The 26,730-nt window shown below is 41.3% G+C and overlaps 1 protein-coding gene across 2 annotated transcripts in view; it reads right to left on the bottom strand.

The window, feature by feature from the left end:
- LOC112141880 (receptor-type tyrosine-protein phosphatase N2) overlaps positions 1–26,730 on the bottom strand; it is a gene marked incomplete at its 3' end in the record, with an annotated part of 102,119 nt that overhangs the window by 11,613 nt on the left and 63,776 nt on the right. Inside the window, 2 exon segments of one of the 2 annotated variants that reach the window (XM_024265075.2) lie at positions 3,794–3,880; positions 17,866–18,239. In XM_024265075.2, the coding sequence (XP_024120843.1) occupies positions 3,794–3,880; positions 17,866–18,239 (461 nt within the window). 2 annotated transcript variants of the gene reach the window in all.

The following is a 26,730-nucleotide window of genomic DNA, read 5'->3' on the forward strand; positions in this document are numbered from 1 at the left end:
TAAATTATTTACATATTCATTTCACAACCGGTTCTTATATATTCATCCCTTCCGCTCTCTTTGGGGTCCAGATGACTCCAACCTCATATTGATGTGTGATTCCTTCCATGACAAATGTGGATAAATGTGTGTCTAACAACCACTAGGTGGCACTGTAGGTGTGAGTATCAGTAGTTGCTGATGAAAGCTTAGCAAAAGAAGCTGCATCGATCTCGGTGGAGTTGCTCAAAAGCGACACAGAAGATGACTTCAATGGCTTTAGTGATTTGACGTCAAATAAGGAGTTTCGTTGACTCGTTAGCATTTTCTTTAAGCAATGGTTATCTGAATAATTGTACATATGAAGCCCTAATATACTAGACACTTATTTAATTTATCCCACTTTTCATGAAGCTAAATAAGCATCAGTGCGTTCCAGTAGTGAAGCAAGCATATATTAAATCTATTAATGTTATCTGTTCCATTATTATGATTTGTCCATTCTCGTTCTTGTATATTGTTTAATACATTTCTCCTGAAACTGCGATTTGCATATGATTTTTCCTTCTTTATTATGCACTTTTTGGGTTGCTGCGACTCATATTCCGGAGCAACTTATAGTCCAAAAAATGCAGTACATAAAAATGCGACTTTTGTAAAACTGAACCACAGCAAATTATCGTTCTCAGTAACATTGCATTAATATGTAGTGGCTGGGTGGCTCAGTGGGCTAGGTGAAGGGCTATCACCCAGGAGCCCTGGGTTCGATTCCCAGGGTTGTCCACTGATCCCCACCCAGATTGGGTCCTTAGGCAAGACCCTTGACCCTGCTGCCTAACTGGGTCCCTGTGCCCCTCAAGTACAGGGTTGTGTCAGGAAGGGCATCCGGCGTAAAAACTCTGCCAAATCACTGATGGGTGCTGTTACGCTGTGGTGACCCTGAAAGGGATAAGCTGAAAGTGAAAGAAGAAGTAGTAACATTGCATTAATATACTATGCATTTCCTGCTGTTCCTTGTCTTTCTAGTGTCCAATTGTAGCTTTAGAGAATTCCTCATGAGTACCCAAGACAGTTAGCAGAGAATTGGAATCATTGAACTCACAGTGAGCAGAAGGTCTGTGAAGCGTGCCACTGCTAGCCAGCTACTTCATTCCCTTTTGGCTGCTCCCTTCAGGGTCACCGCAGTCATCTGCCTTCATCTAACCCTCTTCTCTGCATCCTCCTCCCTCATGCCAACCGTCCATGTGTCCTCACTGACTACATCTATGAACCTCCTCTTTGCTCTTCCTCTTTCTTGCTAGGCTCAGCATCCTTCCCCAACACAATCACTTTCCCTCCTTTCAATGTGTCCAAATCATCACAATTTCCTGCATTTATTTCCAAAACTGTCAAATATGAGCTTAACATGGTGGATTCATATTTATATCTATGTAATGAGTGGGAGAATTCATGTGCAGACAGAAAGAATTGAAGGACAAATATTTACCATAATTGTATGATTTACATGAAGATTTCTTTACTGTTTCTTAATGGTGTCCCCTCATTTATTGTGGGGGTTTTGTTCTAAAATCAACCCACAATAAGTGAAACTGCTGAAGTGAAACTACAGATATTCTAAGGCAGCAATGCTCCTCACTACATTCTTGATACATTATCCTCAGACAAATATGAACATTTTCACACTTTTTCTCTCATGTTTAAGCCTTTAGCACCAGAGCTGTTGTTGAGGACAGAAACACAACACATCTTTGAACTACCGTAAACTTTGGAGAGAAGCAGCTTTGTGTTGAAATGCAACAGTTTCTGGTACTCGCAGTGGTTCACGGAGTGTGTCGCATTTTACAGTTGTGGCTTAGAAAATTAGCAGAGATGCAAGAAAGAATTGGTAGAAATATAGATTGCTTTAAGAGGTGCTGTGACAGTGTTTTGTTGGAATTTGTAGTGAAAAAAGTTCTTAGTGTTGTGAAAAACTGTGTTGAGGCATTCAACCAGGAAGAGGAGAGCTACTGGTAGATATGGAGGAGGAAGAGGAGATAGAAAGCAGACGAGACAGAGAGTGGGTCTCCATCCCAGATGCAGTAAAGGAAAACTCTACATAGGTGTGTATGATTAGATTTACCTGAATAATGCTAGTGTAATTTTTGGTCTATTTTTTTTTATTTGTTTTTACTTTTTTTGGCATTGTTGCACATCTCTTCCTAAAGATACAATGATATGTTTTAGCTAAAATGCTCCAAGCATGATTTGTGCTGTAAATGAACCATAGAGGTCTGTCACTGATTCACATCATCCCGTATGCAGAATTGTTCCTGATGGAGGATCAAGAATGGAGTGTTTTCTACAAATGAAGCACCCCTTGAATGTGTGAAGAATGGAGTTGGGCTGGGCCTTCAACTGGACAGATAAGGCCACCAAATCTAACATTTGATCAAAAAACAAACATTCCTTTTATTATTGCATTACAAGAAGAACAGTAATAAAGTAATGACAAACAAAACTTGTTGTGTTGGTTTATTAGCTAAAACTATTTTTTTGTCTTAAAAACTTTGGAACAGTGATTCTAGAGGTTTTTTTTACTTGCTAAAAATACAAATGTGTGTTTTTATTGGTAATTCACACAATTTAAACATCTCTAACATAAAAAATACCATTTCCTATGCCACAGTCACATATACAACTGCCAGCGTGTAATGGGGAGGCATCAAGGAAATCTTCAGGATTTCATGCTGGTTTCTGATTCTTTTGAAACCATTGCTGTAGTCATGAATGCAGACGGTGGCAGTCGGGTGGTCGTCAGGTGAGCAGAATGCCCCACTCTTTATATACCCTGGGAAATCAGGCGACTACCTGACGGAGGCACTTGATGTAGACAACCATCATCCGCGTACATTCACATATTGTCCACTCAAAGGTGCTGCCGGCTGACAAATGCTCCAATTGCCATAAAATTGTTACTCTATCTTAAAACTGCCGCGGCCACAGCGCACTATATAAAAATGCGCCTGCCACCTCCCGATTACAAATGCTGCCGCGCAGCCATCAAATCTGCTTGAAAGGCTTGCATTTGGGTCGCTGCGCAGTGCCATTTCATGTGAACGCACTCCCAAGTGATTGTAGAAGTTACGCTGGAAAAGTTTTTACTCACATATTTTGAGAGATTATGTGATGAATAACAAAAAGGATTCAGGCGGACTACTTTTACAGGGTTACTTAAAGATTTAACTCTGAAAGTTCAAACCTTCATAGAAATATAAGTCCAGTATTTAAGAATGAAAACAAAGATCTGATTACAATCAAAGATTTATGTAAATTTGGCAAACTGAATGCTATCTGTACAGGGACACGGCATGGAGGATTAATTGACGAGGTCAACAGCCAAACAGGACACAGAACACAAGTGCACTGATTTTTTTTTCTCTTCTTGATCACAGAAACCGCAAAAGGTAAACTGCGATATAGTAATGTTTGTGACATCATAAAAACAAGTATTTTATGACTAATTTCTTAACATTTAGATGTTAGAAAAATTATGAACTTCAAATAAATTAGATTTAAAGTCATCACCTAAATTCTCCTCCTTTGATCCCATCATCTTTTAAGCCTTTGATTTTTTCTGTCATTTGTCAAAGTTTGAGCAAAAACCTCAGAAAATTGGGTCATTTTGGAAAAGCGCTATGACGCAAAGACCAGCTGGATTTCAGATGGTAATTTTCAGACCAGACTCTTCAACACAGCAGGAAGGAGAAGGCACCCTACTAGCAAGAATGACAGGTAGACGACAAAAGAAAAAAATAATTAAAGCAAGCATACGTACAAGACCTCTGCAAAGTCGGTCATCTGGATTTTTGCTCGTCGAGCCAAAATCTCCATCAGGTGAAGACCTTCATCGGTTTTAAGCTGGCTGAGGGTGACAAAAAAAAAAAGATAGACTGAGATAAAGTACAGATAAAAACAAGAATTTAATGTAATTTATTATGATAAATTTGAGTCCAACTTTTATCAAAGTGAAAAAATGTCCACATTATGATAAGGCTGTGCCATATCTTAATTTGAGTATATATAAGGGTATGCAGCAGCAGAGAACAGATAGGTGCTGTAATCGACAAAAGAAAATGCATTATTTGACAGTGCTTTGGGAAAAAAAAGGTGTATTTTCAAGAAAGCTTCCAGCTGGGCTCAAAACGGTGAGAGAAAGTGGGAATGAAGTGCTGAGCTGAACACTGAGAGGGTCAGGAGGGCCGCAGATGGAAAGGCTGGCCCTTTGGCCCAGTGACACCGAGGCATAACAAACTCACTGGTCATGTAGAAAAGTCTGGAATGGAGCACATGGGTGTTCAATGCGGGTCAGTCTCCGTGCGCAGGAAAAGCCATGATTAAAACTGAATATCCTCACTCCAAACTAATCGGTTCCTCTCCGCTGCAGCCTGGCGAGACCTCCCCGCAGCCTTTCTGCTGAATTCTAGCACCGAGCTGACGCCTTCAAAGGCCTCCAGGTCGACCGGTGTCTCAGTGTTTACAGAAAACTGCTGCTGATGACAGATGCAGAGGACGAGGAAGGGAATTTAATGTTTATTTTAGGAACCACTCTGTTGAAAATGTTGTTTTCAACATGTTCTTGAGGCATTATTCTGTTAATAGAGAACACATATAGAGAAAATATGACAGCTGTTTCCACTGTGTTTCTGTGTCTCTGTGGCTGAGCTTAAAGCCTCACTGTCTTGTATTAACCTGAGGGAGAAAAAATACAATTAGGAGATCTTTTTCCTATTTTTTTTTTATGTCTCGATAAGGCCTGAGCCAGCAGCCTCCGAACCCTGCAGTGGCTCTCTGATGTCCGGCATACCGAGCGAGTGAGCTCACAGGAGCGAAAGTCGGCAATCTGTGCAGAGCGCATCCCACCTTTGCTTAAAAGTTACCGAATGAGGTCTGCAACCCCGCGGCTCCAGTGGGTTAATGAAATAGGGGGAAGTTCACAACAAAATGTTCCTGATTGGCAGATAGGATGTAGCGACCTGACAAACTTCAGATATTTAAATCATGACTGCGCTGTTCAATTCAATCAATCAATCAATCAAATCCTTTATTACTCCCACAATGGGGAAATTCTCTCAGTGGTGGGCAGCAGCCGCTGGATGGCGCTCTATCGCCCAGAAAAGACACATGAGGGTACAGGAAAGATGTCAAAAATCAAGTATCTTCAGCCCGTGTCGCAGAGGGCGGCATGAGTTAAAGTACAAGCAAAAATACATCAACATTGAAGCACATTTATTTCACGAGACGAAAAGGTCCACAAACTGACTCCCACACGTCCAGCCTGGTGGCAGCTGTACGCGGTCGCAAAGCGTTCTAAGGCACAGTCGAGGGGGGCCTGGAAGGAAGAGTCACCAAGGCGTTGAATTCGTGGTGAAGGTCATGGGCAGGAGAGGAATGCAGATTACCATGACGACGGGCTCAGTTTCTCACACCTTCAGCGGAGATGTTTTGGTACAGTTGGTTAGGGTTGCTGATTAGAGATGTTTGTTTTCTCGCAGACAGACAAAACTTTCTGTCTGCCTGCTGAAGTCCAGGTGCTGCGTTATGGCGTACAGTTTTACAGATCAGGTCAATTTTCTTGATTCCCTCCAAGTCGAGCCGACACTCGCTCTATGATGGTTTCCAGCCTTCCAAGGGAGACTTCGATGCGATACACGCGGGCAGACTGAGCATCGATCTTGGCCTCCAGTCCATTCAATTTATCAGTCTGAGTCTGTACGTCTCTCTGCGTCCCAGCACAAAGCACTCCCAGTCCGCCCTTGTCTGAGAGCCACTTCGCCACGTTCCTGTACATCCAGGTTCCACCAGTTCCAATCAGCAGAAAGCCGGAGACCAGTAATCCAATGATGTAAACATCTTCAACATCTTCCAGAGAGAGTTGGGACTGGCAGAAAATTCTCCATTTGCCCCAAAGATCATTCACATATCCAGCCGCAGACGTGCCCCCTGGGCAGGTGGGATCCGCTTTCTCACCTCAGCACTGAAATCAGGCTGCTGCCAGACCACCGCACCTGTTGCTCAAATCGCGGCACAGGACTTCAGATCACCTCAATTCGCTTCTGTAAATTTGACTTAACATTAAAACTGGCCGCCTCCCCGCACAAACTGGGTTTGGTTTGAACCTTTGGGAAACGACAGTTTTTTGAATTCTCTCTAGAAATGGTTTAATCAAAATTAAAAGACCAATGGCAATGACAAGATAATCAGATTCAGACTTTAAGAAGTTATTTTTTGTAATAAGAATCTTTTGTCAAAGCTTTTAAGTTTCTAACTCTGAATTCTTCACATCTCAAGTTTTTTTTTCCCACACACAATAACATTTACTGAGTGTTTTCCCTATATATATACAGTATGTCACAAAAGTGAGTACACCCCTCACGTCTCAGCAAACATTTAGTTATATCTTTTCTTAGGACAACACTGCATAAATGACTCTTTAACACAATGAACAGTAGTCAGTATAAAGTTAGTATAGCAGTGTAAATGTATTGTCCCCTCAAAATAAATAAAAATACAGCCAATAATAGCTAAATCCTTGGCAACAAAAGTGAGTACCAAAGAAGCTGAGTGCACGTTCTCAGCGTCACATTCAAAGACTGGCTTTGGAAAACAGACGGATGAGTGCGTCCAGCATTGGGGCAGAGATTGAAGGGATGGGAGGTCAGCCTGTCAGTGCTCAGACCGTACACCGCACACTGCATCAAATTGCTTTGCGTGGTTGTCATCCTAGAAGGAAGCCTCTTCTAAAGATGATGCTCAAGAAAGCTTGGAAACAATCTGCTGCAGACAAACTAAGGACCAGGATTACTGGAACCACGTCCTGTGGTCTGATGAGACCAAGATCAACAGATTTGGTTCAGATGGTGTCAAGCATGTAAGGCAGCAACCAGGTGAGGAGTACAAAGACAAGTGCGTCTTGCCTACCGTCAAACATGGTGCTGGAAGTGTCATGATCTGGGACAGCATGAGTGCTGCTGGCATTGGGGAGCTACAGTTCATTAAGGGAAACGTGAATTCTAACATGTACTGGGACATTCTGAAGCAGATCATGATCCCCTCCATCTGGAAACTGGGCCACAGAGCAGTGTTCCAGCACAATAATGACCCCAAACACACCTCCAACATTACCACTGGCCTGCTAAAGAGGCTGAGGGTAAAGGTGATGGACTGGCCAAGCATGTCCCCAGACCTAAACCCCATAGAACACCTCTGGGGCGTCCTGAAGAGGAAGGTGGAGGAGCACAAGGTGTGAAATGTCCACCATCTCTATTGTGTTGTGAGGGAGGAGTGGAAGAGGATTCCACTGGTAACCTGTGAAGGTCTGGTGATCTCCATGGCCAGGAGACTTCAAGCCGAGCTGGAAATTGATGGTGGCCACAAAAAATATTGACATTTCCCATTTTTACTTAGGGGTGTACTCACTTTTGTTGCCAGGGGTTTAGCTATTATTGGCTGTATTTTTATTTATTTTGAGGGGACAATAAATTTACACTGCTGTACTAACTTTATACTGACTACTGTTCATTGTGTGAAAGAGTCATTTATGCAGTGTTGCCCTACAAAAAAATATAACTAAATATTTGCCGAGATGTGAGGGGTGTACTCACTTTTGTGATATACTTTATATAAATATATATATATATATATTAGGGCTGTCAGATTTGTAGCGTTAAAAACGAGTTAATCTGACATGTGCATGACGCCGACAATTTTTTTTGACACATTAATCGCGGATTTTCTCATACGTGCCTTTCCACACCGTGGGCGTCCCTCAAGCGGTGTAAGCCCGGGGTCGCCCTCTAACTCACCAGCTAGAGCTAGAACCGGCCCGGCGCTAGGACGTGGAGAGCTCCTGCACTCTAACCCGGCTCCAGTTCGCGTCCAGTACCACGTCTGGTGGTACCGGCTCACGTCCGGCGCCGCGTCCCGAGAGCTGCGGACCCCCGACGTTCCGAACAGCAAGTGCACCGGGGGACGTTTTAAATGTAGTTTAAACAACGCCAGTTATTAGTAGATGAAAAGATAAATCTCAGCTTTGAGTGTGTGGCCCGTCCCTCTTTCGCCGCGCGAAAATATGCAAAATATCCCAAAGTTCTGGAGGTTTAAGCGTGATCCCGCCCCAGCATAGCGGTCTGTCTGCCGGCATATTCATCGTGAGCTCCGCTGGACACGTCGCTGCATCGAGCTGCAGCCAGAGAACGCGGCGGCAGTAACAGACTGTCAAACTATCCACAGTGTATCCCGCTTTTCTCAGTCTTTAATGTTTTAAAAAACAAAAGTTCATTGGAAATGATAAATCTCTATTTCATTGATTACTGTAGTTCAGCAGAGGAGGAAAAGATTTGGTCCTGACAAAAAATGAACATGAAAGTGTTATGGAAATGTTATTTTTGATGTTTTTTATTTTATTTTACTGAACGTTGATTGAAGTTTTGAATTTAAAATGCCCTTCACTTGCACTTGGGCTTTTGTTAGGGATTTATGTTACAGCCTTTTATTGTTAAGAAAGTTTATCTCAATACAATGTTACAAAATAAAGTATTTCTGATGAAAACTATTAATTTTACCATTCTTGTTTTCATAATTAATGTAGAACTGCTGAATTCCACGAAGCATACATTTTTTTCCTAAAAAAAGGCCACATATTAATTTGCGATTAATCGCGAGTTAACTATGGACAATGCGATTATCTCGATTAAAAATTTTAATCGCCTGACAGCTCTTTTATATATATATATATATATATATATATAAATACTATTATTCCTTATTTTACTCAAATCATTTGTTGAAAAGCTTCTTTAGCAGCATTTAAATTTTTTTTATATTATTTTCTGGAGTTTCATGATAAAAAAAACAACATCAAAAGATCAACAATATAAAGATTTCGTAATTTTGGCCGTACTTTGATACTACAAAGAATTCTGCCATTAACCCTTGCTGAAAAAAAAAATAAAAATACAAAAACAAGAATTTTAGCCTCAAACTAAATGTAGCCGAGTTCCCACAAAACTCTTGATAATCCAGCTGGTGATTTAGTGTTTTCTGAGCCTGGAGAGCCACCAGCCGCCTCAGTCCAGAGTGTCCATAAGAATGAGTCAGCTTTCCATCACGCAGAGCAGCTGCCTCACATCTGACACCACAGATCAGTTCTCCTGCCTGCAGATGCTGAGTGCTGATAGCCCAAATGGAGACCTCACAGCGGTTTTTACATCAGCTCTGTAGTTCACAATATGGTGCGTCACGATCCCTTGCAGATATGACAGCTTTAAACCGCAGGATCTGTCCTCATGCACGGGACTGTTGATGAATGTGAAGCCATTACGCTCGTACACTCATCTGGGGTTCACGGACAAACACAGATGATGAGGCAGAGGCTGCGATGTTCCAGTGTTTCTGTCAGGGGTGAGCACCAGAAACATAACTGAAACCAAGGCACCAAAGGTGATTAAACAAACTTGACTAAAGGGCCAAACTGTTTCATAAATTAAGCTTCTCCAACTTTTAATTATCAGGTCTAGTTTATAAAATGTTTCAGAAATTTAGCAGAATGAATCCTTCAGAGTTAGTGTCAATCATTTTTTGGTGCCAATATCTGTTTACTGAGAGATTTGGATGCTGCCAACATACTTTAGTTTTCCCCAAAAAACTGGCTTTAGGGTGAAAATATCTCAAAAACAAAAAGTAGTAATGGTTTGTCTGCCAAGTACTTGAGCTGCGTTCACATCGGGTATATGTGGCGTGTTTAAGAACATGCTGAATGTGGATTTGTGAGCATGCTTTTAGCATATGGTGTTCACGCTGGACTGCTGCTAACCGATTCGCACTCTCAGTTGGAGAAGCTGAAATGTCAAAGCGGTGCAAAACATAAATTCCCTTTTGGTCAACTGGTTGAACTTTTGCATAATCCTCAAAAGTTTTGTACAAAAACTGAGAAAAACTGACTAAAAAAATTGTGTAGTGACACATAAACACTGCAGTTTTGAATACAGGAGCCTAAAACGCGCTGCATTTACATACAGATGTCATTGAAAGTAGTCACTGGAACCCGGGTTTCTGGGTCTGGTGTGAATAAAGCATCATGGTTGATGTGACCTACTGGGCCAAGTAAGCTTTAACCACATCATGGATTTCAAGGTTGTGTCAAATTGCCACTACGTACAATTTGCACATATTGCACAGATTCATTTTTGTCATACATGACAGTATGTGGTAAAAGTGAGAAAAGTCGTGGTCTTTACGTGAAATGTTCACAGATGTATCACAAATGAACCATGTTAAAACTGCGTAATAAGTGCAAATAAACAACTCAAAGAATACATAAATATGTGCTTTATTGAAGTTCTTCACTTTGACATTCAGAGAAATGGGTAGAAATCACAATTTGTCAACACTGTGGTCAGCATCCATTGCTGGCCCTTGCAACACTTTGTTTAAGTTTAACAGTCGGATTCTCCTGGTCTCAACCCGTTCTAAGTTAGTTGTTATGTGCCAGCTGAGGCAACCCATCCCGGGGGACCTCCATCGAGGTGGGGGGAGCCCCAGCAAGAGTTGCAGCTTGGGAGATCCATGACAAGGGCCAAGCGCACATTCAAAGTCAGCGGCTGTACCTGGCCCCCTCCCAAGACCCACCTTCTGCACGACCTAACCCTCGCCCACCCGGGCGAACAGGACAAGGGGATACAGAAGATTTGAACTCAGTATTGACTGCTGGAAGGGTGAAAGTTTGGCCGATTTATACACCCGACACACAATACATGAATCATGCATGAACCATGCGGGATTATTGGGCTGTTTATTCAATTCATTAGTGATTTGTGTGTCAAATACATAGTTTTAATGTCATATGTGCGCCTTATACGCAATATAAAAGTCATACGTGGGTGATGCATGCCAATAGACACATGAAGACCGTTAGACATATGTGGTCATGCATGGAATGGTCGTGAAAAGCCTCAAATTTGCGTATGCATCTTGCAAGAGTCATGCACAATTGTGTAATCATTTATGTAATAAATGCGTAAAACTACGTAAAATATGCATGAACTGCATAAATCTCAGCTCAAAGCTGAATTCACGTAAATACCTTGACGAGTGACAAACACAAGAATGACGAATATCACACATGTATCATGAAAGACTGAAATTACATTTGTGGACAATGCGCAAAATGTAAGTAGTGGCAATGTGGCATGTCCGTCAGTGTGACTGCACTGCAGTGACACTTTGACTAAAGAGCCCAGTGACTGAGTTTTGACCTTCATTCAAGCCAGACCAAATTCGGATTGTGGCTTTTGATGCAGCGCTTGCACATGTTTTGATCAAGTTTGATCAAACCTTCCTGATGATTAAAACCAAACTGTTCAATTTTATGGCATCTCTAAAAATGATAGCGATTCAGTCCCTGTGGTAAATTGTTTGGATTGCATGAACTAGAAAAGAAGTAAAGACCAAAACAAAGACAGAAAGAAGTCTGGCTCTGTATCAGAGGACCGAGGAGTCTCAGAGCTCACACACATGTGCTTCTCTGTAGAGCCTGAGGAGCGCCTGAGGACTGGATTTCTGATGGCAGTCATAGAAAAGCCAGAAGTTTTAAGTAACAGAGGAAGGACAGTTTCCTCTTAGATCAGAAACATCCCTTCCTTCAGGTAGAAACCAGCAGACACAGGAAAAAGTGCCTTAGGAAAAACAAGGTAACAGATAAAAAAAAGTGAGTGACAAGTAGACTGTAGCTCTGTTCACTGACCACAAGTCTCCAAAGATGAACTACAAAAGGCTGATCTTTAAAGTTAAGACTTCCAAAGAATCACATCACTACATTTGTTGTGGACTTTTTGGGTATGTTGATGCTACATATCAAATGGATCTTAAGGGGAGCGCCGGTATATCTTTTGTTTGTAATCACAAAACAATAGAAAAAACATGTTTACATTATGCTGAACTCTGTGACAAACTCATGTTACTCCCCATGATATCGCGAAACCATACATCCTCACGAGAGTCCCATTTTACAGAATCATTGGGTATCTTAACATGTTTTGGGTTTTTTTTCTGCTGGATCAAAGACACATAGAACAATCATGTGACTGATGTACCTCGGACTGATTTGATAAAGGCAACTAGAGAATTACGGGAGGCAGGGCTGACAAGTGGAGCACTTTAGGGGGTCTACAAGGGACACAATATTGCTGGAGTTTTGAGAGCAGACTGAGATTGCCCCAACTCAACTGGTTTGTTTTGGATTTACCTGTTTGGACTCTTCTGGATAATCGACTTTAGGGTGAGAGGATTCCTTTATTTCTTTATGATTTTGTCTTGGATAAAAACATAACTGGAGTTGGAGTGACTGAGAACGTTGAAGGCAAGAAGTACAGCACGGGAACTTTAACCTACTAGGTTTTAGATGATGGAAAATGTATGTATATTTTTGTGGGACGGTTTGCTTTTCTTTTGCCACTTTACGGGATGTCATGAAAATGGAACATACCGTAGTCGTGTGTGTGGTAAGAGTATTGTGAAGTATTTGTAAGGCTAATAGAAGTTGTACGAACTTATGGCCGATGTTTTACAACGTCTTTACGCTCCACTCGAGAAGTGTGTAACATGTGCATAAGGGCTCCTTACTGACTGTGCACACATGTTACTCAGGTGTGCGGGTGATAAGTATGACGTCAATAGTACGTCCACACAAACTACTCTAATTTCTTCATTTCTAGTCAGGGTGCAAGCAAGGTTTGCACAAGAGCCGCACAAGGAGTGTGCCGTCCTTAAGCAGTATGCAAGATTTTAGGGGGTCAAAAAAGTGAAAAATACATACGACACAGGTGCACCTCACCCACTTTAGCCTTAGTTATTCTTACGTGCTGTTTATGTGTTCACTACAACCTACAGCATTACCATTTTCACTCTACAGACTATTCAAGTGTTCTGAGTAGTCTCCATCAGTGTTACCGTAATGAGCAGAGTGCTGGAGAATAACACAGCATGACTTGACAAAACTCTCAAACTTCCACACCATAAATTTGAGGAGGATAATAAGCATTTTCTGGCCCCAAAAGTTCTCCAATAAAATTCTATTGCACCGTTGCAATCAAGAATACGTGTCAACAATTACCTTCAAAAGACGCAGGACATGGATTGGCCATGTACTGAGGAGTGAAGAAAACACAAGCATAAAGACAGCACTACACTGGACACCAGATGGAAAACGAAAGAGGACGGACCAAGATCGCCTGGAGCTGAACAGAAGAAGCCGAGCTGAAAGTATTTGGACACACCTGGGGAACCATCTACCCCAGGGATAGGCAACTCCAGTGCTCGAGGGCTGCTTTGACAGCATGATTTCCACATATCCAAGCCCAAGTCATGACTGATTACCTGGTTCAGGTGTGTCCAGCCAATTAGAACATGCCAGAGCAGGGTCTGTTGGAAAATATGCAGGGATGCGGCCCTAGAGGCCTGGAGTTGCCTATCCCTGATCTACACCTTGGCCCATGATCATCAGAAATGGAACGATTTGGTTGCTGCCCTATGCTTCTCAATGCTTAAAGGGCAGTAAGTAAGTAAGAGCAGTCTACTACTTTCATATGTTGTGTAGACAGACTAAGGCTTAACAAGTGCAGGGTCAAACGTCTCAGAAAGCTTTTGTCTCATTAAGAAAGACAGCTCAAGCACCTATTTGATGCATACAGCAAAAGTTTGTCGGGTTAAATCCCACGCTGCTCTACTGCTCTAACAGAGAAAATTCACTTGTGATTACAGGGAACACATATTGCATTCAAATCCGAAATGATCAGAGCTTTAGGGGCTTCAAAAGATAATTTGCATTCAAACAAAGCTGTTGGACTTAAGTAAAACTAATTTTTCTATAGATGTGCCACCATAGGCTTAAAGAGAGGCGGACTCTGCCTGACCTGTAGAGAAAATGATGCGAGCAGCAGGTGGAACAGAGCCTGAGAGGGATGACATGTCTGTCTGCCGCCTCACAGTCTGCTCATGTGAGGAGCAAAAATCTGACACGTCTACACAATGAGGATTTTGCTCCACATGAGGTGTCAAGGAAAAGATTGTTCTTTTTTTTAAAGAAACTTAACATTTCCCTTTTAGATTATATATTTTTCATACAAACATTTGTCTTTTCATTGCATGGTTTTTGATAAAATTGCTCGGATTTGCGTTATTTACCTCCAGTATGCTGCTATAGAGTCACACTCTTCCTCTTGGATCATGTGGCTGATATAATCTTGCAGTAACAGAAAGAGAGAGCTCATAAAAATATTCCCTCGTTCAGCTCCCGGCAAAACATCACAGACGTTTTCCCTGCAACATTTATGACTCTCCTGATGTTTACAACTTCACATGACAGCAAGAAAGAATGCCGGCGCTGAGAGACAATGCCAAGACTGGAAAATAAAACCAGATGTACTTACACATGACAGTATACGACGCTGAAAACTCACCAAGACACAATGTCAGAGAAAAATAAAATAAAGAATAAAACAGTGTGAGTGGCAGGGATTATTCTCCACAAAATCTTTATTCTTCCTTCATGTCATGCGCAAGGATGCAGATTCTTGAACAAGCATACAGTGCTCACACTGGACTATCGCTACCCGAGAGTAGCTTATGCATTTACAGTTAAAAAAAAACTTTTTTATGCCCCACACTTTGTATTTCATAGCTCTACTCCAATATATGAAAGGCTTTGTGCTTTAATATTCCAGTTGGGAACCAACCGTAATAATTAACTTCTCCTTCATGATCAATTTTCAAACTGTTGGTACTTCCGTCTTTTGAAAAGGACACCTTCAAATCCGAGCCCTGATTGGCCAAAGTTCAACTGGTTTAACTTGTAACTAGCATTAAATGAAAATGTTTTGTAAACAGAGCCCCCCCCAAAAAACAAAAAACTTGGGTAGCGAAAGTTTTGAAAAAGAGAGCCCAAAATGTACATTTACGTGCTTTAGAGTTGTCATTGGAAGTAGTTGCTTCAACACGGATTGCTAAGGGCGGTTTAAACTACCGGCATACTTTTTTTTTCGGGAAAACCACAGGTCACATGATTCCCATAAAACAGGGGTCTCAAGCTCAAATCAGCCGGGGGCCGCTGGAGACAGAATCTAGGTGAGGGTGGGCCGCATCAAGATTTTCACAAGAAAATCGCTGAGAAAACATTCTAGTGTTCTTAAATATCTTTATTTTTAACACAAAATAATGAATAAATAATGAACGACGTGTATAGATCTTTGTCCGTGTTGATTTATATATATAAAAAAATAAGGGTAGTTAATGTCTGTTTCTGAAATAGTTTATATTGAAGATTAAATTTAAGATATATTGCTAGGGGGTAGAATTGATAAAGTTTTTTAAACTTTTTCCTACTCCATTTCATTGAGGTGTAATGTTTTTATAAATAATTTTCTGTTGTTGTTTTCTTGTTTTTTACCATGTACATTAAAAGATGAATAAAAAAAACAAATAAATTAGTACTAAATAAATAAAATAATAACAATGACCAAACAACAGATACAGACAACTGAAGAAACCACATATTGACTGACTGACTAGAGAAAACTAATTATTTTTGTTCAGTTTCAAATGTCTCTATTAACAGATCCTCCTTCAGAGTTAGAGAAGCCCCGGTAACGAGAAAATCTTTGAAGGATTTCATTTTTTGTAGATTTTTGTAGAATTCTCCTCACAATAAATAAATCTGACCTACAGTGGTGGACAAAAGTGTTGGTACCCCTCAGTTAAAGAAGGACAAACCCACAATTCTCACTGAAATCACTCGAAACTTACAAAAGTAACAATAAATTAAAAAATATTGAAAATTAAACACTCAAAATCAGCCATCAATTTTGAATTGTTGATCAACATAATTATTTAAAAAACAAACTAATGAAACAGGCCTGGACAAAAATGATGGTACCTCAATGAAAGATTGAAGACTATCTGACCAGAGTGACATGATTAACTCAGGTGTGTCCTTTAATTGACATCACAGGTGTTTTATTTATTGTTACTTTTTGAAGTTTTGAGTGATTTCAGTGAGAATTGTTGGTTTGTCCTTCTTTAACGGAGGGGTATGAACACTTTTGTCCACGTCTGTATGTGTCTTCCATTCATTGGAGGTGTGGGGTGCTCGTGCACGCGGCGGTTGCATCAGCGCGCATGTGGGAGGGGGGGGGTGCTTTCCACGGGGATTCTATTCAAACGCGCGTAGCAGAATATCGACTTCTACTCGCGTTTACATGGACTGGAATGCGCGCCGACACAGCCGGTGTGTGAACCTTAAAAGTCACAGACACGCGCACGCAGGCGCGAGCCAAGCTCAGAATCACATGTCTGACAGGCGGGTGCAGCGGATCGCCGCGCGGGGCGGGCTTACAGGTTTGAGGCTCGGAGCTTGAGGAGCTCTGGTTAGGAACAGTCAGCACGTCAAAAAACGTATTCCTCCACATCATATCTGTCTCCCATTCATTCTGAGAGAGACATCCACAGACGGAGCTTGGTGCTTCCTGGCTCCTCCTCCGCCCAGCTGATTGGAGGAAGGAATGAATGATAGACAGAGGCACTGGACAGACCGCCGATGTCCCGCCCTCCAGAGTCATATACCTCACTGTGATTGGTTCATTCAGCTCTGCACATAACAACTGTCATTCATATCAGCCTTGCGGGCCGCACTAACAGTAATCTTTCATATGAAGACGGGGGCCGCAAATTATCATCCTGCGGGCCGCAGATGGCCCGCGGGCCGCGAGTTTGAGACCCCTGCCATAAAATGTCTGAGGGATGGGAATTGTCTCTGCCATTAATCAAGGGACCGGGATGGAATGAAATAAACTTCTTACGAGAGCGGGAACCGACCAGTGGGAACTATGACAAAAAAGTAAAGACAGGGCCATTTTGTAGTTTTTTGATAATATTCCTGCAATGCAACTCAATTAAGAAAAAACAATCTTCATTACCCAGAAGCCATCAGTGTTCCTAGTCACGGGTTTGCTGCAAAACAAGCAGGATGTAGATCACAAGGTTGGAGACCCCTACTCTAGTGTAAACATAGCATTTTAATATTGGTTTTTGACAAAAAGAAGTTAAAATTTTTGCTGTCTCCTGTGAATTTTATTTGTTTGAGGAATCGCCACAGTGAAGATATATTCATATCAAACACAGCAACTCGCGTTCAAGCGACTAGTTTTAATTAGTCTATCTAAACGCTTGTAAACTCACATTTAGAGCTTCTGCGATCAAATTTCTCATGTTCTTAAGTTCGTTCTTTGGTTCTTCGTACAAACCAGGCATTCACTGAATGCAAGATGAAAGTCCAACCAACTGAACTTTTGACTGAAAGTCAAACCATTGAACTTTAAACAAGCAGAGACTTGGATTTTGTAAGTACGTATGGATAGCGTCCTTTTCAAAAAACAAAAGTTCAACAATTGTAAACATGATGGGGGAAGAGAAATGAATAATTGTGGTTAGTGTCCAGCTGGAATTATGTGACTCCAAGTCTTTCATACATCGGAACAGAGCTGTGAAAGGCAAAGCCTGAAGCAAGATTCATGAGATTTGCACTGGTTTAACCTTTAACATCAAATCTCTTCCAACTGTTGGTGGCTGACGTGTGCTACTAAACTGTAGAAAAACAAAAGAGGAAGAAGCCCCTCCCTGCTGCTTCCTGCTTGTTCTGCGCTGGTCTGGTGTGAACACCACGTGCTGAATACTCGCTTATACCACGTTTATGAGCGTGACACACATGACCGGTGGGAATGCATCAATAACCGTCAGCCTCCATCTAATCCTCATGGTTCACAGTGACCCATGTGTCCCGTTCTGTGACTGTGGACTTACTCGGTGTCAGTTATGACGTAGCCGAAGACGTCGCTGTCCGGCTTCTTTCTGCTGCTTTTGACGTCCAGCTGAAGCTCGGGAGCGTGCATCGTCTTTTTGTGTGGCTCTTTGTAGACAAGCGAGGCGGGAGGAGGCACCACCTCCTTGATCCAGCCCTCCACCTCTGACACCTCCTCTATGGACTGGGTGGCAGCTTTCTTCTGCAGCGTCACTCCTGCTTCACTGGTGCGACTCTGGACATTTTCCAGGCCAACCTGCTGACCTTGGGGCGTCTCCGCGGCAACACTGTCCCGGTTCCTTGCTGAAAGTGGCCCCGCTAGTGCGGACTTGTCAAGGTAGGTAAGGAGTTTGGTAAGGAGGCTGCCACTTTCAACCTGGACACAATGCAAAAGACATTGGTAGAATGAAAAAAATATGTCATTTGTAAATGTAATAATGAAAAAATGTATTGTAAAATAAATTTGAACAATGTATTTCTGATAATTTTAGCAGAAACACAGTCTCTTTTGTTTTTAAATTAAAATATTAAAAAAATATTGCATTAATTGTTCTAGAAGAACCCATTTTCTAATATTAGCCTAAAACCTGTAGACCTGCAGGACACAAGACTAAGGGAGTGTGACTACCAGCTCCCATTGGGAAGCATTACAGAAAAATACATGAATTAGTAGCTTTTTAAAAATCTCTGAATCTGTGTTACGAATGTCTCTAATGAAATCTGTGCTCACATTTGCCTGCGGTTCACAAGCATCTCACATCAGTGCCAACAGTTTTGTTGGCATTCATACACAATCCCATGTTAGCATCAGAGTTGGTCTTACTTTCAATTTTTTACACTCATGGAAACTGGGTATAACGTTGGTAAGTTAAAGCTAAAATTAAAGCTTAAAACGTTCATAGCCTTTTTCTTTAAACAAAAGTTTGCCCCCCCACCACATACTCTTAAACTCAACAAAATTGACACACAGCTAGCAACAAGTGAACGACCACACCATGTATGGCTTGGTGGCCATTTTGTGGCAAAGTGTGACATTTAGCAATTTTTACATTTGTCCATAAGATGAGAAAAGGATTTTTAAACAAACGAGTACATACATGCTGTCAGCTTGAGACCCCAATTACCCCTAGAGTTTGGTTAACCTTTGACATTGTTAAAATGCTATCATCTTGAAAAAAAAAAACACTTTTTGTACCAGTTACAAATTAAAACCCATACTTGGGATTTTCATCCATCGTCTCCAAACTTCTTGAACATCAAAGAGAAGCTACTGTGGAAAAAATGTTGGGCTCAGAAGGTGTAGATTATTAACGGCGAGCACCTGGCAAGTTCCCAAAAGCGCCATTTTCCTGTTAGTTGCACGTTTTGGCAGAATATGTCATGATTCGTACTTAAGTTTTTGTCATGTTTTGTTTTTCCCTGTCAGTCCCACCATTTTCAGGTTAAATCATCCACAGCTGTTTTCATTTAGTTAATCAACCTCGGTGTATTTAAGTGTCTGGTTTTCCGTTTCTCATTGTCAGGTCATCTGTTCTGTTATGTCACGTCACTGGTTTGGTTTCTCCTGGTTTTGTCATGTTTTGAGTTTTTAAGTAAATCTTTGAGTTTCTGCCACCATGTCTCCTGCGTTTGGGTCCTACACCACCATTCCTGACAAATATTGTGAAAATGTTTTGGTTGAAACCCTGGTTAGAGTTTAACCAAATGATTTAACATAGGATGCGAGACCATATTAAAGAGGGCGTGGCTGGCAATAGACCTTGGTTGCTAAGGAAACCTAAAAGTTTACTTTCGCTAAATCTTCTGAAACTTACATAAGCTGTGTTTCCATTAACTATGCAATTTCACAAATTAGATTTTCGAAAATAAATTATCTTAATGGAAACGCCACAATTTCAAAAGACTCACATTTTTGAAAAAGGTTTTTGCACCTGGAGGAGGTGGTTTTTGGGGCGTATCAACATGGACATAATTCGCAAAATTGCAATGGAAACACTTTTTTCGATTTAAATGCTCTTCTTGGTAGGAAGTGACTGCTGTGAGCACTGTACAGCGGGCGCAACGAGAGATCCCACAGCATCACAGCTCACTATAAGCTGCATGTCACACGGAATCGTATAGCTCCTCCATAAAATCACCAAACAAGATTTCCTCATTGCTTCAACCTGAATAAGAAACAGACATCTCCTTTGAGGATAAGTATGAGTGCCGTGACAGAAACTTGAATGGATCTCGTCTTGTTTCAAACAGAAAAAAGGGTCCAGCTGCGCACTTGTTAGAGTGGTTATTTCTTTAATACCACTGAACAGGCTTCTTAGTGTATCTGCGGCTGTCAATGGACTATCTGCACTGCACGCGCAAGGCGCGCGCCATACTGCTGTGCCCCTAAACGCTCCCTCTTAGAGAGTAAAAAAAAAAAACAAATACTTGGTCTCATCAATTGCTGTGTTATTAATGACATCGCTTGAGTTAGTTTGTGTTTATTCACATAATTGTATGTACAACAACCAACACATGTAACACATGTACAACCAACTATTCTGATCACCATGTGCAATATCCGTAACTCTGTACAACACAATTTATGACCTGTATTACCCTTAATTATTGATCACTTGACTGTGCAATAGCTGTATATACCTGTTCATACCTACCTACTCTTAACTGTGCAATAACTGTCAATATGCTATATATTACTGATTATTCTTTGGATATTGCATCTTACTGCTTAGCTCTTCTTATAATTTAAGGGTGTCCCATTGTCTTAGCTCTTTATAATGTATATTTTATTTTATTTCTATCCTCTCGCCTAATTCTGCACTGTTGCCTATTGCAATTTCCCCATTGTGAGACTAATAAAGGTTTTTCTTAATCTTAATCTTAATCTTAATTGTGATTTAATAAAAACAGTGTTATCTAAAATTTTGATAAAGTTTTGCGCATATATGTACTGGAAACGCAGCTATAGATCTGTTCAGTATCCCCCGGTGAACAAAAGACAAAATGGTTGCTAAGGAGATTAAACAAACAGAAGAGCCACCATTTTTATTTATTTAAATCTTTTTAGCCAATTTGCTATATGCTGCTCTGACCAGTTTGCCAATGAGGTTGAGGGCTGGGTCAAATGCAGACAGGAAGGGTGGTGGGGGAGTGCACGTGAGAGTGGGGGTGGCAACACCTGGGGGCCATACAATGCTGTTTAATTTGTTCTGGCTTTTACAGCAAAGCACAGATTATTGGGAGTCTTACAGTAAAAATAGCTCATCAAGTGGATTTAAAAAGTATCAATGAAGCTAATGAAATGAATCAGATTCAAAATCTTGCTCTCAAGTTTTTGTCATCTCTTACTAACATATATCAAATGCTAATTTTTAAGAGGACGTGAATCATTACTTCAAATGAATTCAATAAATGTCTCTTCACTAACTGGCGAGTCTTTTATCAAAAAGACAGAATGTGGCTCATTTTAGTTGAGCTACAAACACTCTAAAAGTTAGTCACAGTAGTCACTAGAGCATTAACCTTTAATAGTAACTTCTGGGGAGAATTTCTGTTGAAGATCTTACGTTTTAAACTCCTGAAACCGAACAGGAAGGAGCTGTTTTGTGAATGTGTAGGCGGTGTGCAGTGAAAGACATGGGGACGTAATTGCTATGAATCAAAGAAAATCCAGCCTGTCAGTGTCTCGACTGGGGATGGTTGTAATATGCTGTTGTTTTCAGGTCCTGTCTTCAGGGTAATTGCTCAAATGTAGAAGCAAACGCTCGCCAAAAACCCACTTTGCTGTGTTTGCGGACACTTTAAAATCTAATCTTTTCTTTACAACTTCATATAGCTTTTGGGTCAGTAAGATGAAGAATGATGGAAGAGCTTTAAACTATTAGACAGCAAATGAGGAGTGAACAAACAAGAGCGTGGAACATGATGATCAGTGTGTCTTTAATCCTACTTTTTAATACAAGAACAATACAAAATGGCATTTTATTTAAAAAAACAAAAACTGTTCATAAAATTCACTTTAGATTCTCACGTTAGCATTTAGATATAACAAATAGCCATGGTTTTCCAGAAATCCTGACAACCTGGATCAGGTGTGTTTGGCCAATTAGGAGCTTCAATTACTTGACGGTTGGAAAACATGTAGGCCTGATTGGATTCTGAAGACGCCTCCCCATCGGCGCATTCAATATTTAATGTAAAACTTTAGACTTAAGCAACTTATACATGTGCAGATGCAAACTCAAGTTACAACCTCAGACTTTGACCCTGACATTCTTCATAAAATAATAATAATAATAATTTCATGTTATATTTTTTATTTATATCTATAATAATATAGAAAATAAGATTTTTTTTTTATTATTATTTACGTTAATTTCCCTCCCACTGGTGCAGATAAAGAAACAACCAAATTCAGGGTTGTGATCAAATTCTCATCCAAATTCAGCTCTTCTCTATTTTTGAACAACAAAGCATTGTGATCAACTATCATTCAATCATTTCAAAACAGTTTTTTATGCCACTTTATTCTGCTTAGTAATACTCTTATAACCAAAACGAGCATGCCCTCTGCATTAAAACAAATATTATTGCTCTTCTTGTGCCCATTTATTATAATGTGGTTCATTAAGATTTTTTTTTTCTAGTTTTAGGATAAAACAGATACAGTTTAATAAACAAAAAAAGAATGCTGGCCCATTTTAGGAAAATCTAGTGGGAATTTCTGGCATGTGTTGAAAATCTGTTAGAAATCTAAAGGTCAAAGGTTAATACTCAGCCACCGTCTTCATGTCTTAACCTTTGTTTCTTAAATCTTATCTCTCTTGGTTGTTGTTGTTGACTCTGTTGCTACATTGGTTTTCAGTTGAACAGATACACTCATTTCATTTTACAGAATAATTTTGAGGCATGTAACATTTTGCTATCAAATTGGCAATTGAAAAGCAGCACGTCGATTGGCTGCTGACAGGGGAAAGATGCTGATTGGTTGATTAGGGCTGATGAATAATCCTGAGGGTAAAACCAGTGAAAACACTATGTGTGTAATTTTATGTGACAAATACTATTTCTCAAGACAGGATGTGTTTTTGCACATTATTAAAGCTATAAATACTTTTTTAGAGCTCAATTTGTCTTTTTTTTTGATGCAGCCACAAATCTTTTTACACAAATCAGCATTGCAAGAACAACATTTTCAGGGGTGTCTACATTTTGTCTGCAGATGCAATAAGGCAGGATCTAGGCATGTGCAAGGTGGGGCAATGCCCCCACAAATTTAAGGACTGCCCCCCCCCAAACGTGATGCCATGCAAACATGAAAAACAGAGCGCTCTCTGCTCTCTCTGGCTCCCATTCAGGCCTTGTCCACACGTAGGCGGGTATCTGCTAAAACGAATATATTTCTATGTGTTTTGGCCTATCATCCACACAAACCGAAGATCTAAGTCACTGAAAACGGTGCATTTGGAAAACTCCGGCCAAAGTGAAGATTTTGGAAAACTCCGGTTTTGCGTCTGAGTGTGGACATGAATAAACGGTGATTTCCGTTTTTAAACGTCACTTTTTGCGACAATTAATGCATACACGTCAGTACTAGCTGCGTTTCCATTACACATTTGTGCAAAGCTTTATCGAAATTCTAGGAATTTTGAAAAAAAAACGCAGTTTCGAAATGACACTGTTTCCATTAAATCATAATTTTTGCGATAAAGCACAACCCAACTCACGCGATAAGTCATTAAAAACACGACGATGAATGAGAACAAGTATTTTTTTATTTGATTCACTAAAAAAGGAGCATTGCGGTGACGTCACAGCTCTGTCTGGAGAGCTCATGCCGCGCAGAGTCTATTGACAGTCTCAGGTGAGAAACCTGTTCAGTGGTTTTTTAAATAAATAACCATTCCAGCAAGTAAGCTGCTGGACCTTTTTCTGTTTAAAAACACGACGAGATCCATTTAAGTTTCTGTCCCTGCACTCGCGCTTTTCCTCAAACGAGACTTCAGCATCTTCAGGCTCCAAGCTGCAGAGGTGTAGCTGCAGATGAAGCTGTGAAGCTGTTAGATCTCTGCTGCCGCCCGCTGTGTTGCGCTCAGGACAGACACACAAAGAGGCGCATCTATTTCCAAAAAAGTGTTTCCAAAACAGTTGTGCGAAAAATGTCTGTTTCGATACGCCCCAAATGCCACCTACTGTAAGAGCAAAAACTTTTTTTCGAAAAATGCGAGTTTTTTCAAAGTTGTGGTGTTTCCATTAGGAGGATTTATTATCGAAATTCCAATTTGTAAAATTTCAGAGTTAATGGAAACACTGTCAACTACTGTTCTGGCAAGCTCATAACCGCGTCCAAGAGCGCAACCACGTGTGGATGGAGTTATTTTTAAAACGATCATGTGTGGACGCAACACTTTTTGTAAAACGGAGGTCAGCAGATATGCGTTTGTAGAAATACCCGCCTACGTGTGGACATGGCCTCAAAGTAGCTGCTAGTGCTGATTGGTAGATCAAAGGAGGGCGTGGCCTCCTCGTCTCTCACTCCGTTGCTCACGCGCACACATGGTCAGCGACAGAGACACGCCGTTCTCAAGCTGTGTGCACAACAGCTGGCGGGGGTTTTTCTGGACATCTTCAACCTGTCTTTACAGCTCGCTTCAGTACCTGTGTGCCTCAAGTCTTCCATCATTGTGCCCGTACCAAAAAAATCTTCTGTCTCCTGCCTCAATGATTACCGCCCTGTGGCTTTGACACCGGTGATCATGAAGTGCTTCGAGAGGATCATCCTGAGCCACATCAAGGACATCATCCCTGCGTCCCTGGACAGACATCAGTTCGCCTACAGGGAGAACCGATCAACAGAGGACGCAGTTTCATTAGCCCTACATGTGGCCATGTCTCATCTGGAGCACACCAACACCTACGTCAGGATGCTGTTTGTGGACTTCAGTTCAGCATTTAACACTGTGATCCCGGACAAGCTGATACTGAAACTCCACAACCTGGGACTGCCTGCCTCTCTGTGTTTCTGGATCAGGGACTTTCTTATCAACAGGCCTCAAGTGGTGAGGATTTTAGACTCCACATCATCCACTCTGATCCTAAGCACAGGAACACCACAGGGATGTGTCTTCAGCCCGGCCCTCTTCACTCTCTTCACCCACGACTGTTCTGCTATCCACCCTACAAACATGGTTGTCAAGTTTGCAGATGACACCAATATTGTGGGTCTCATATCGAACAATGATAAGACCCACTACAGCACAGGTGTCGAACTCCAGGCCTGGAGGGCCGGTGTCCTACATGTTTTCCAACCAACCTGCCTTTGAAGCTCTTTATTGGCCAAACACACCTGATCCAGGTAATCAGCAGCAGATGGGGCATGATTTCTGGAAAACCAGCAGGACGTCGGCCCTCGAGGACTCGAGTTTGACACCCCTGCACTACAGAGAGGAGATCCAACACCTAACAGGGTGGTGCACCGACAACAACCTCGTCCTAAACACCTCCAAGACCAAGGAGGTCATAATGGACTTCAGGAGGTCTAAAAAGGTGGAACACATCCCTCTTCTCATTCACGGGGAAGAGGTGGAGCGAGTGGACCACATCAAGTTCCTGGGGATCCACATTACATCTGACCTTACCTGGTCAGTGCATGCATCCTACCTTGTGAAGAAAGCTTAACAGAGACTCTTCTTCCTTAGGAAATTAAAAAGGACTGGACTTTCCTCTCAGCTGCTGAAAAACTTTTACAGAGCCACCATAGAGAGCATCCTCTGCCTGAGCGTCACAGTGTGGTACGGGAGTTGCACTGCAAAAGACAGGAAGGACTTGGCCCGGGTGGTGAAAACCGCACAGGGGATTGTGGGTCAACCGCTCCCACAACTCGACTCAGTGTACGACAGCCGGGTCCAACGGAGGGCTGGTCGTATAGCTGCAGACCCCACCCACCCTGGACACCAACTGTTTGTAGCTCTTCCCTCTGGGAAGAGATACAGGAACATCAGGACCCACACCAACAGACTGAAACACAGCTTCTTCCCCAGAGCTGTGAAGTCCATCCACCCACCCACCCTAAGTCTAAGGAAATAGACTCAACAATAACTCTCAGGTCTCTGTGCACTGATTTATTTATTTTTATTTATGTTCTTGCAGCACCTTAACTGTTGTGCAATGTCCACTTCTCTTTCACCGTGTCTTTTAACTGTAATGCACCTTGTATATATTTATCCTATTCTTTCAAAATTTTAGCAAAGAGCTGCTGGCAGAAATTTCATTTTGCTCTGCATAAATGACAATAAAGATTCTTGATTCTTGATTCTCTTGATTCTCAGCAGCAGAGCTATTTGAAGTTTTTGTCTGCTGTTTGTCGCTGAAATGACTTGATTAACCGTCATTTGAACTCCTTCTTGTCCTCCATCTGTTGCTCTTTTTGTTGTAGTTTGGAGGAAAAAGCGAGAGTTGACAATGTTCAGGTTTCTGGTTATTAAAGCTAGCGATGTTTGTAGCAGTGAAGCTAACGGTACCGGAGCATTAGCTGTGTTTGAGATGACTCGCCTGGGTCGTCAGTGAGACCAGGCGGCTGCAGGCGGGGGATGAAGGCGGACAGTGGGACTGAATGAGAACAGGAGGTTGGGGTTGTCTTTGACATTCCGTTGAATTTTAATATGCTTCTTCTCCTTAGTATAAACTTTAATATTATATTTTTTATTAAAAAAAAAAATTAACATTTGTCCGTGGACAACAGATATAAAATAGCTGATCGGTTAATTTAATGTCCATTGTCCCAGAGAAATAAATAAAATCTAAATAAAAGTTAACTTTTAAAGGCAACAACAACATATAACAGATTATTTGAAATCTTGTTCATGATA

This window comes from Oryzias melastigma, linkage group LG17 (assembly GCF_002922805.2).
Source record: "Oryzias melastigma strain HK-1 linkage group LG17, ASM292280v2, whole genome shotgun sequence".
In the NCBI taxonomy this organism is placed as follows: Eukaryota; Metazoa; Chordata; class Actinopteri; order Beloniformes; family Adrianichthyidae; genus Oryzias; species Oryzias melastigma.